The sequence below is a fragment of the Solea senegalensis genome, linkage group LG6 (genome assembly GCF_019176455.1).
Source record: "Solea senegalensis isolate Sse05_10M linkage group LG6, IFAPA_SoseM_1, whole genome shotgun sequence".
NCBI lineage: Eukaryota > Metazoa > Chordata > Actinopteri > Pleuronectiformes > Soleidae > Solea > Solea senegalensis.
In genome coordinates this window covers 1,060,906-1,073,510 of record NC_058026.1, presented here as the reverse complement: position 1 = coordinate 1,073,510, position 12,605 = coordinate 1,060,906, and the positions used below count along the sequence as shown (strand labels likewise).

The following is a 12,605-nucleotide window of genomic DNA, read 5'->3' as shown; positions in this document are numbered from 1 at the left end:
TCAAGAATTTTTATTGTCATTATGAGGACCTAACGAAATTTTAGAGTGAGTCCCTTAAAGGCACACAATAAAATAACACAAATAACGAAAGACTTAACAAAACACTTAAATAAAACAATGAAATGTAAAACACAACAAAATATAAAACTTCAAATATGTGATAATAAAGTGCAGTTTAGTGCATCTTAGTGAGTTCCCTGACAGGGAATTGAACTTGCGCCGCAGCATTGAGAGCGTCTGCTGATTTGAGCACATCATCTGTAGGTGTTACCAAGGCAACGGAATTCAACTTCTTAAATATAGATATTATTATAATTATTATCTTTGCAGTTTTTTGTGTTTTTCTTTGCCACAATTACTGAGAATACTTTGTCCATGGTATAGACAGAAGGGTAGCTCACTATTACCAGCTAACTGCATATTTCGAAGTAAGTTTCCTTTGAACAATCATTGCTTTTATTTCTATGCAACTTGTAACTTGAATATTCCTGTACCACGCCTGTTACTTAATTTCTGCGTATAATATTCAACTGTATACTGACTGAATATTGAACAAAAGTCCACCTAATGTACGTCAGTTGGGAATGCTAAGTCGGCACATTTGAATATCATAGTCAAACTCTTTTGTTTCTTTCTTCAGTGTATCTTATTATTCCATCACCTGTCGGGTGCTATACTGGATAAACAGAAAAACAACACACATTTATAAGTTTATTCACACTGATGTCCCGTTCTGTGTGTTTTCAGACGGTAAAATAAGGCAGATAGCTGTCACTATAGCTTCTTAAGCTAATCCAGCAGTTTAGGACAACCATGCTAGCTGTGCAAGCATATTTATATTAAGTTCGTTTACATTGTTGGTGTCCAGTTTTGTGTGTATTTCAGATAAAAGAAGCCAGCTAACTTTTACTTGTAATATTTAATTTTTAGATTTTATATCCTGAAAAATCTGCCAGCAACGCCTACAACACACAATCGTAAGTCCCCCAAACCATTTGTTTGACTGTGCTGGCACATGTTGCTGTGCTAATTTGCCTAATATTTGGTGAGAATGAACACATCATCAAATATTGAGCTTTCTTGATGTGTGTTGTTCTACTGGTAAATGACATACATGTGTTGTGCTATTGCAATAGAATTTAATTTAATTAAAACACAGAGACATGTGGCATAGATATGAAAATATTTATGGGTATTTCTCCTAAATGATTGCTTAGTTACATTCAGTTCCATCAAAATCAGTTTCTGTCAGCTGTTTTCCCATTTTACAAATAACTGGCAATGATTTCCTGATTATTATTATTTTTTTACCAACAAGAGGTGATTTTCTCCCAGACTCAGTTTGGTTGATTCTCAAAATGTTTGAACAGATGTCTTATTTTTTGAAAAGTATAAATGAATGCATGATTAAGATTGAGTGTGTAATCAGTTGGAGTGTTCTTTCAATAATTAAAACAAGTTTTCAGATTTTTCAGATTTGTGGCAAAACAAGACATCTGAAACAATCATTTGCAGGTTTGAAAATCAACATTTCTCAACATTTTCTGGCATTATAGGGACCAAACAAGTGCTCGATTAATTGAGAAACTAATCGACAGATTGATATAATGAAAATAATCATTAGTTGCAGCTCAGCACACAACATAGCAACATGTGAGTATGAACAAAGTTTGAATGCAGGCATTGAATGATCTGCAACTGTATGACACATTTTTACTCACAGTTTTCTAAAAATAATAAACCCCACAGCATTAAACAGGTCAAAGTTATTAGCCACACGACAGGACAGTGATGTTTCAGAAATAAAAAGATTATGCCGGTGTAACTCCACATGTACAGCATATAAATATAAGCTGTAAGTTATGTTTGGCCCAAATCTGAATTAAGTTGAAAGCTAAATGTTAAGCATCTTGTAGTAAAGATGCATCGTGCTAATGTTTAGCATGTTAGCTAGCATAGTCTCACACCTGATAGACATTTAGTGAGTAAAACAAGCACAAATAAAATGAAAGCCACATTGTGTGGACCCTCACAGCCACTGAACTGTCAGCAGGTGGCGCTATACCCACTTTCTGGTCTCACGCATGAAGTTTTGGTCAACGTATGACGTAGTTAGGGGTGGGGTAGCTCAGTGGTTAAGACCAGTACCCTGTGCAAAAGTCATCATGGTCGCAAGCTCAACTCCCCCCCAGACAGGTTGAACTCAACTCCCTTGTAAGTTGCTCTGGATAAAAGCGTCTGCTAAATGACATGTAATGTAGTCACAGGCCACTCGCTGTTTTGTGGCGAATGGTCAAAATTCTCCAAAATTCCAGTGATTGCCATGGCCACGCCCTTTTAAATCTGCAAGGCCTTTTGATAACTTTTAATCTTTGATGCGTCTTGTCCTACTGGGTTTTGCACCCCTTTCAAGGATTACCCTTATTTTATAAATAATGACAATTTTCGTCCATTTTCACCAACGTTTAGTGCCTCAAAAATGAAGAAACCATCAGTGTTTGTACTGAAAGTTTCAGAAATACTGAGAGAAGTCACTCCAAATCAGTGTTTTTGAACAAGAGCTAGTGTGGCTAACAACCTGCTGATAATCCCCATTACGTTACATTTAAGCTAATTCAGTGCAACAACACAAAACACAGTGCGGCGATCGAGTGCGACGAGACACAAGGTCAAACAAAAGACATTCAGCACACAAACAGGTGCCACAGAGGTACACAATCCAACAGTATACAGGTATGACGCGGCTAAACACTGACCCCTGGTTAGCATTGTGAGCAGCAGGGTTGGACTCCGGGTTCATTAGAAAGCATTAAGTAACATTTTTGAGATTACATTTTCTCATATGGCTGTAAGCGATAGGCATTCTGTAATTTAAGGGAGCACCTTGAGGGAAAATATGCAACCAAAATGAAAACACATCACGAGAAAGTGATGAAGAAATGGATGAATAATGAACAGTGTTGGGCTGTAACATGTTACTCAGTGTAATATTGTTATTTTAATGTGTGAGGTTATATCTAATTCTATTTGAATTACTAAGAAATGCTGCTGTGTTACGAGATGGTGATTTGTGTTTTGTCCATCAGAGGCTACCTTAGCGTGAATGTCGAAAAAGCTGGGCGACTAAAAATTGTTGTTAATCACTTTTTGATTGCAACAATTTGTCCCCAGTACTAACAGAAGTAATATCTCGGGTAATTCAGCCTCTTAAATAAAGTAATATTACTTGTTAAAAGGAGTGATAAGTAACTTTCTCTCCTTAACCTACAGACAAACACTGTCTTCAGTCTGCCACCTTGTGGTGACTGTTTGCTAAAACATGGATGAAGAAATCATAAACAAATAAAAACATAAAATGATATAATCTCATCAGCAGCAGCGTGACGTCTACATTGTGGTTTCTTGTGGTTTTTCACAAAATACAAAATACCGTCAGTCAAAAGGGCAAAACTCAGGAGGCTCCTCTGAATTAAAAAACATTTACTGACTAACTACTTTAAAATAACCCGAAATAAGTTAAATGTTCTATAGTTTAAAGACTGAGGCGAAGTACAATCTAGCAGCACAAACAAGCTGCACGAGTCAGTGGATCATTCAGTAAACAAAGCAACATCAGTGTCCAGTGTTTCAACTGCACATGGCAGAGTCCTTGCTCCGCCCTGTGGGCCAACAATCACACTTCAAAACCATCGGCAATAAATACAGGAAACAACACAATCTATGATTTGTCTCCGCCGCTAGAACCCTGAAATGTTGCTTCTATGTGTTTGTGCGAAATGACTATAAAATAATGATCTGCAGGCTCCCAGCAGACATTCAGTGTAACTCCTGTTATTGATTTAGACGTCATGGCTTTGGGGGGGTTTTCACTGGAACATGGGCAGCTTGTTAAAAATGGCCCATACCTGCAGATCTGCACTGGGCAATACTTTATAAATACAGTATAATACATACAGTAGAGTGGACTATATATGTATGTATATGTATATATATATATATATATATATATACACACACATATACATATGTGTATATGGCACAGAGGATCAGTGCAAATAAACAGCAGTCTTTCTCTGCCCCCAAACACTAACTGCTCCTCCTACATGTTCACACACTGGGCTTTTAAGGTTAAAGTATATTCAGAGATCTGAGAGGAAGATAAATGAAGTGCCGTCACAAAAGAAGCCTGAACTCAAAGTGGGCTGAAACAAACACAAACAGCTGGGGAAAGAAGAGCGTTCACGCAGGTGCATCAAGCACGGGCGGAGGTTGGCACCGGGGCCCGGGGCGACTCGTGCGGGGCGGGGCTCTCGGGCTCGGAGGCGCTGCTTTCGTCGTCCGTCTGCTCTGAGCTGTGATAAAGCATGTGGACCTGGGTTTTATGGGTGATGGTGATGGTGCAGGGGCCCTGGGCCCACGGCTCCCCGTCCACCTGCATGGGCATCTTGGAACTCTTCAGAATCAGCTGTAGAAGTGTGACAGACAGTGTGTGAGTATTACTAAAGCTACTGTCAGTCAAATACTGCTGTTGTGTGGGACGTCTGCCACTAGGAGTCAGTATCTCAGTCACCAGTTCACCAGAATCTGTGTGTGTTTACTTGTATTGGTTTCCTCTTGAGGACCTTTTCTCTGGCATAAACGCTGACCACGTCAGGACCACTAGTCCTTATGTAGACCGGTACCTTTGGTCTGGACCCCACAACCCCTGAGGGGCATTTTCGGGGTTAAGACCTGGTTTTAAGGTTAGACACTTGTCTGTGATGTGTCCTCAATAAGATATAAAAACAAGTTTGTGTTTGTGTGTTCCAGGTAATCCTCATGTTGTGGGGACCGATACTTGTTTATACAGTCAAAGTATTCCATTTTAAGGTGAAGACGTGTTGAATGATAAGTATGAGGTTTGGGTTAGGATTAAGGGATTAATGTAAGCGTGTGTGTGTGTGTGTGTGTGTGTGTGTCTCACCCTGACAGTGTGAGCCTGTCCCAGTCGTACGGGGTTGGCCAGCTTGACCTGGATCTGTGCACAGTGGAAGGAGCCAAACACGCCCACCACCTCCAGCAGGCCGTCATCCAGTCTGCGGGGAGAGACAGGAAACAGGCAATGCTGATCAATGTCGGTTGCCATGGTGACCTGCAGCATAAAAAGGTAGGAGCAGCAGAGCATTCGGAACAACTGAGGACAAACTCTTGCCTCTGAGGGAACATGTTATTCTCACCGTGTGGGGGGACACGGTTCATCCCCCATCCCCTCCCACAGTCTGCAGCCGCCACCCCAGTAACCGATGTTACAAACGATGATGCCCTCCAGACTGGGCAGCGCCACCCTCTCCCCATCCAACTCCAACTGTGGTCAGAAAACATATTTATCTTTAAATCAATATTTTAAAAACATTCAAACAGCATATTTCCGCCCAATTTCCAGTTTTTAGGCTTTAATCTCCAACAAATTACATTAAATGCAATTACAATAAATGATATAAACAATAATATTAATCATCTCTATTTAAATAAAAATATGCGTTATCATTTATAATACACTATAAAGTTGTATTACTTTTATCAGCAGACGCAGAGAATATGAAAACAAAGTAGGGAAGATCTGTACATTTGGCTAATTTAGCAATAACAATCAGTATTGTTACTACTTAATGTGTAATTCATTCATTTAAACTTAAATATTTTGTTAGTCAAACGTTTTAGAAGGTTTTTTTTTATCAGAATATCTGATTAAATAGAATTTTCAGATTAAAGTGTAAAGGACATCTTTAAATGAATCTATAAATAACACAAATGGACAGAAATAACAAATCATGACCTGATATTGAAGCCATTATTCAATAAATATACATTTAATCTTTTGGATATTATTTGTGATTATTAAACCATTATATGGAAATCTGAAGCACTTATCAGAAATCACTAGAGCTTCAACTAACAATTATTTTCATCATCGATTAATCTGCCGATTATTTTCTCGATTGTTCATTTGGTCCATAAAATATCAGAAAATCTTAAAAAATGTTGATTGTGTTCATCAAACCTCGAAACGATGATGTTCTCAAATGTCTTGTTTTGTCCACAAATCAAAATTATTCACTTTGAATGATTTCTTTGTTATCCAGAGCAAAGAAATGAAGAAAATACTCACATTTAAGAAACTTAAAAGATGGGAAATCTTGTTCGGTTTGAAAAAAAAGCTTCAAACCGATTCATTTAGTCATCGATTATTCATCGATCAATTGTTTCAGCTCTAGAAATCAGTAGAAAAAACTGATTTTATGTTACAGTAGTTTGTGTGAGCTGTTTCTGACCAAACAAGAAATAAGGAAGAAACAATGTTTCTAAACCAAGAAAAAGTACAAAAAAAATAAAAGAATAAAAATAAATAATTAGCACATAAAGAAAACAGCTTTACCTCAATCCTCTTATCCAGATCCTTACATTCCTGCACTAAACAGTCTTTGGTGCCATACAGGAAATACACGGCCTGAGGAAACAGACACACACACACACACACATGATCACATCGTCACATGATCACATCGTCACATCATCACATGACATCCATCATCACATCGATCCACATCAATGATCACATCGTCATCGATCATCATCACATGATCACATCGTCCACGATCACATGCACATCAAGTCACATCATCACACGATCACATCGCCACATCATCACATGACTATCAGCCACATCATCACATGATCACATCGTCACATGATTACATCATCACATGATCACATCGTCACATGATCACATTTCGCCACATGATTACATCATCACATGATCACATGGTCACATGATCACATGATCACATCGCCACATCGCCACATGATCATACCGCTACGATCACATCGTCACATGATCATTATCGCCGCTACGATCACGATCACATCGTCACATCATCACATGATCACATCACACAATATCACCATCACATCGCCACATCATCACATGATTACATCACCATCACATCGTCATTACGATCACATCGCTGGCTGATGATTACATCATCGCTACGATCACATGGTCGCTACGATCACATGATCACATCAAGCCACATCGTCATTACGATCACATCGCCAAGCATGGATCACATGATCACATGATCACATCGTCACATGGTAGGGTGAGTTCAGGCTACATGTTTGTGTTGGTATTCAAATACCACTAGATATTTGCACACAATTAGCATGTGGAACCAGGAAGTGGGTGGGACCTTGTTGATGATGCGGCTGGAGAAGAAGGAGGGCGTTTTCTCGCGGTGTGTGTGGAAGTTAAGAGCCATCAGAGCGTCGGGTCCAACAGAGAAGTAGTTATTCATGGACTGAACCTGGAGAAGAAGAATGTTAACAAACAAAAAATCATTTGTGGATAAAACACAACATTTTAGAACGTCATCATTTCAACAAATCAATCAACAAACAAATAATCGATGAGTAACGAACATAATCGATGGATTAATCAATTGTGAAATTACTGCTAGTTGCAGCCTGAGTGGAATATTTATCAGCTACTGCATTGCAGTTTTTAAAAATAAACTTTATTTAAAAGTTATTTATTCAACTGCCAATTATTATAAATGACACATTTCATTTATTCAGTATTTAGTTCATATATTTTCTTTAATTAAAATTCCATTAGTGTTGTTCAATAACTGGCGACTCAGGTTTTGTGTAGAATTTGTTATCATTAAGAGGCGGGAATCGCCAGAGACACCACAACGCCACATTATCACTCACACAACAGCTGCAGTAAGAGGGAGCACTTAGCACCATCTAGTGGACTGAAATATCAATTTCATTTTTTTACACTAACCCACAAAAACGTTAATGTTTCTTTGTAACTTCAATTAAAAACCGTCTCTATACGGCGATATATCACCACACAACTCATTATGAGATTTCACTCCCGATAACAATCATTAACCAGATTATTGGTTCACTGACTTCCTGTAGCTGCTCGCATCCACTTCAAGACTCTAGTGCTTGCGTTCCATGCTACAAACGGATCCGGTCCAGGCTACATCCAGGACATGATCCAAACCTACACCCCAGCCCGCCCACTGCGCTCTGCATCGACAAAGCGGCTCGCTGCTCCTCGTTCACTGTTCACTGTCCTCGCTCCCAAATGGTGGAACGATCTCCACATCGACATCCGGACAGCTGAAAGCCTCCACATCTTCCGCCGCCGACTAAAAACACATTTCTTCTGACTCTACCTCGACTAAGATGACGACGACAAAAAAACAAAAAAAAAAACACGTATACATCGCACTTATGACTAGCACTTCATAGTTTGATCTACTTCTAGCTCTTATTTGTACCCAAATGTTTAAATGCACTTATTGTAAGCGGCTTTGGATAAAAGCGTCTGCTCAATGACATGTGATGTAATGTAATGGTTAAATAAACGGGCAAAAAAAGAATAATTTGGCTGCCCTGATTTCTAAAAATTGGCATCAGCCACAGAAAAACCCATAACAAAACAAACTAATAATAATACTAATACTACTATAATATCCACAGAATGAAAGTAAATAAAGTTCCTCTATTGCAGTTGAACGTGGTCACAACAACAGAACCTGAACGACGTGATAGAGTGATACCAAGTGAAAACTCGTTAAACTCACCTTTGGTTTTCGGAAATAAGCTCCTTTTGAAGCCACCTGCACTTTCCACCTGAAAGTGATGTTTGTGCGTCATTAACAGGAACCAATAGAACTCACAGTCTATTTACACTATTTTATTATTTATTTACAAACTCCATTTCTCCTGCTCCACGTGTGTGTGAATGGAACTGCGTACATTCTTGACGTTTGTGCTGGATAAACTGCTCGTGTTTCCACCTCCAGTCACACCTTGAGTCCCAGTGTAAACTGTATCGTCCCACTGTCATTGGATTTGAGTCATTGCTATGACAGTAAAACAGCGCTCACCTGTCCATTTTGACCACCTCGGCGTCGAGGACGTTACGAAGAACCTGTTCCACAGGGATCTCCCCGGCATACCCATTCCCCCAGCCCAGAGTGTTGGAGAGGTCGTTTCCTGTCCCCAGGGGAAGGATGGTCACTCTGGGAATGAACTGGTCTTGACCCTGACACAGAAGGCGTGGATTATTCACTGCGCACAGGAGGCGCCTCGACAGGAGAATGTAGGATGCTTTTTTTCCATTATTATTTTATTGTAGAGTATTCTACAGTACTCGCAGTAATCAATGAGTAAAATCAGACTGAATTTGTGAAATCTGGAAAGTCACACTTCAAAGTTCACTTGCCTCAGTTTTATCAACAAAACGAGGCACAAATATTGATTAAATAAGTAAATATGCGATTTAAAATGAATCAACAACAGATAAGAAGATGAAAAACACTGAAGGTGTGACCTATAAACAGTTGTGTATCATTCTAGAGTCTTTTATTGTCATTATGAGGACATGACAACATTTTGCAGCGACTCCAGGCGCACACAAAATAACACTATTCTGTGTTATTTTACAAGACACAAGGTTCCACAGCAATTCACAGAGGGTCTGCGTCTCGTGAGCACTAAGGGTTAACTTCCATCCTGAGGCTCGCAGCGTAAACGATCATTTTATCTGTTTTGTGTTCTGTAAACATGTAATCACTTCAGGAAATGTCGTCATCAAGTGACTTTTGAATCTCACCTTTAGCTTCATGGTATCTACGGCATCCAGCACCCAGCCCACCGTGCCGTCGCCTCCACACACCAGCACCCGGACGCTGCCGGGGGGCAGGAGGGTGCACAGCTGCAGGGCTTTGACAGGCGTCAGTTCAGACAGGTCAAACACCTGGAGAGTCCATGACAAGAAACACCAGTTTCACTCAGCAGCAACAACAACAACAACAACAACAACAACGACATCAACAACAAAAGGTGAAGCTGCACACGCCGCACACCGACCTGCACTGGGTTGAGAAGCGTGCGGAATTCTCGCAGCAGAGCCTCCCCCATGTTGTTGCCGCTGCGAGTGTTCGCCAAGACCAACACTGGAGTCCAGCCACTGCCGCAGGACGACGCCAGCTACAGAAACACAAGCACCACAATTACGTCAAACGGCACGGGAACATGTCACAACACCATCGGCGCGGCCGCCGAGTCTCCGGCACCTTGCTGAACTCGTCTGGCTGCCGGCGGCGGAGTTTGTTGACGCGGTAGAGGTAGTGAGGCGGGATGATGAGGCAGTGGAATTCACCCAGGTCACACTCGTCTGTGTCTGCCAGGCTGTCCATGCAGTCATCATGCACGGTGGTCTGACACCACACACACCTGACACAGGGACACAGGGACACAGGGACGTATAAAGAGTCTTTCAGTCAGGAAGAGTCTTATTCTAGCTTCCTGTTTACAAAAGCACAATATGATCAGTTCAAGTCTTTATGGGGCCCTAAGCAGAATTTCATTTGGGGGCCCCTCCCACCACCTGGGAGTGGCTGGTGCCTGGGCTGAACGATTGTTAGTAATAATTGTGATTATTTTGAAATTGCGATATGAATCGTGATATTAAATAATAATGTAAATAATAATACAAGCTGTAGAATATGATCAAGACAATATTTCACAGAAAAATAACAAAGAAATATTGACTTTAAAATCACAGAGATTCATATTGAGCCCTCACTGGTGCTAAGTGCATGAATTACAGTTGTTATTTACACCACACTGGTGAACAGAACATGTAAAACATGTCGATCGTTGTTTAGGCCACAAACTTAAACGTTAATGTTTTTGTGTCACTGCAGAAAGGAAAGTAGAATTATGTTCGATTCACACACACACACACACACACACACACACACACACACACACACACACCAATTAGTGAAAGTGAATTTGACCCCTGCATTTAATCCACCTCAGGGGAACCCGACCCTTGACCTGTCCAGGGAATTCAACCGACCCTCCAGTTACGAGCCCAGTTCCCTTCCACTTGTCCATGACATGCCACATTCACATTTAAGATGCCTGAAAGTCCGATGACTTGTTTTAATCGTGACAAAAACCTTCGAACGTGTCGACGAGTAATCGATTAATCGTTGCAGCCCCACCTGAAGTCGCAGAGCTTCGGCTGCGTCCCACACTGCTGTTTACACGCAGCGCAGTAACTGGCGAGGGGGACGTTGCCGCGGACCCAGCGGTGCTCCGCGCCTCCGCCGGGCCTGGAGGGGGCCATGATCTCCTTGCACGGCAGGCTCCGGTCGGCCCGGCGCAGGCACTGCTCGTCGGCGCACACGCCGCAGCAGTCGCAGAACGCGCCGTGCAGGATGTGCTGCGAGCACACGCAGCAGTAGGTGGGCTTGGTGAACAGGTCCGTGTAGTGCCAGCCGTGCTTGCTCTTGCGGAAGAAACCCTTCATGTAGGTTTTCCGCTTGGAGCGCTGGACGCTGCACCACAGCGTGATGACGACCGGGACGACGACGGCCAGAGAGGTCCAGAAGAGCAGGGTCCACTCCTCCCGGGGGCCGCTGTCGTCCTGCGCCTCATCCCGCTCCTGGTTCATCGCTGCACCGACGCTAACGAGCGGAAGTGTGCGAAAAGGCGGAGAGCTCCGTAAACACACGGGACACAAAAGCACCTCTGCTCCGCCACGCTCATGTCCACGCACTCGCACGGGACGTTGACACTAAGCCTGACCGAAACATGAACATGGTTTACGGGGAAAGCAGACGGAAACACGGACACGACGTGATGCCGCTGGAGCCTCAAGCTAACTATGCTAACCTAGCATTCATCAAAGAGTTCTTTAATCTCGAGATGAGTCACTCACCGGGCAAGAGAAACGCGCATGCGTACAGATGTTAGCGCGCGCGCGTCGCCCTCTGTCATCAGTCAGCTCAGTGTTTTCATTTGACTCTACTTTATATATATATATATATAAATACATGTGTATATATATATATGTATATATATATATATATATATATATATATATATATATATATATATATATATATATATATATATATATGTAATATCAACGGATTACTCTTTGCTTCTCCTTTGGGGAAATTCAAAGTGACACAGCAGCTAAATGCAGCTAGCATGCAATATATACATATCTATGTACATGTATGTGTATATGTATATATGTACATATATATACAATAACACAAACAGTATAAATGTGAAATGTTGGCACAGAGGCTAACAGCTGAATGTAATATGTGATCAATAAAAGCAGAAAGTAAACATTCAAAAAGATGAAAGTATCATATAAAGACAACAACAACATTATAACAACATTGTACATGCAGTTGTTTTGTAAACATTTGCATATATTTATCTTTTATTTTGAAAGCAAGGACGAATAAATGTGTCTAGATTTTTAACCAATTGGCTAATTTATGGGTTGTATATAAAGTTCCAGATTTCTTTTATTTATATTTGATATTTGCATATCATTTATATGCAGTTATATTTTAAATATAAACCGGGTCCAAGTTTATTCAGCGAGCAAGGAAGTGCGTGCACTCGACATCTCACTTTTGAATCGTCTCTGATTAAAAAAAGAGAAACGGTCAGGCTTCAGTGCGCATGCGTCATGAGTCTCATCCATGTGGTAAAATCCCTTCACG

The 12,605-nt window shown here is 41.0% G+C and overlaps 1 protein-coding gene across 1 annotated transcript; it reads right to left on the bottom strand.

Moving 5' to 3' along the window:
- Positions 1–4,081: 4,081 nt before the first annotated feature.
- On the bottom strand, positions 4,082–11,793 carry dgke (diacylglycerol kinase, epsilon). The gene is made up of 11 exons (XM_044027801.1): positions 11,079–11,793; positions 10,140–10,299; positions 9,934–10,053; positions 9,677–9,820; positions 8,949–9,106; positions 8,643–8,691; positions 7,230–7,343; positions 6,416–6,487; positions 5,217–5,344; positions 4,964–5,075; positions 4,082–4,465 (listed from the first exon to the last, which is right to left on the bottom strand). The coding sequence occupies exons 1-11, from the start codon at positions 11,528–11,530 to the stop codon at positions 4,253–4,255; spliced, it is 1,722 nt and encodes a 573-aa protein (XP_043883736.1). The 5' UTR covers positions 11,531–11,793; the 3' UTR covers positions 4,082–4,252.
- Between the last annotated feature and the right edge of the window lie 812 nt (positions 11,794–12,605).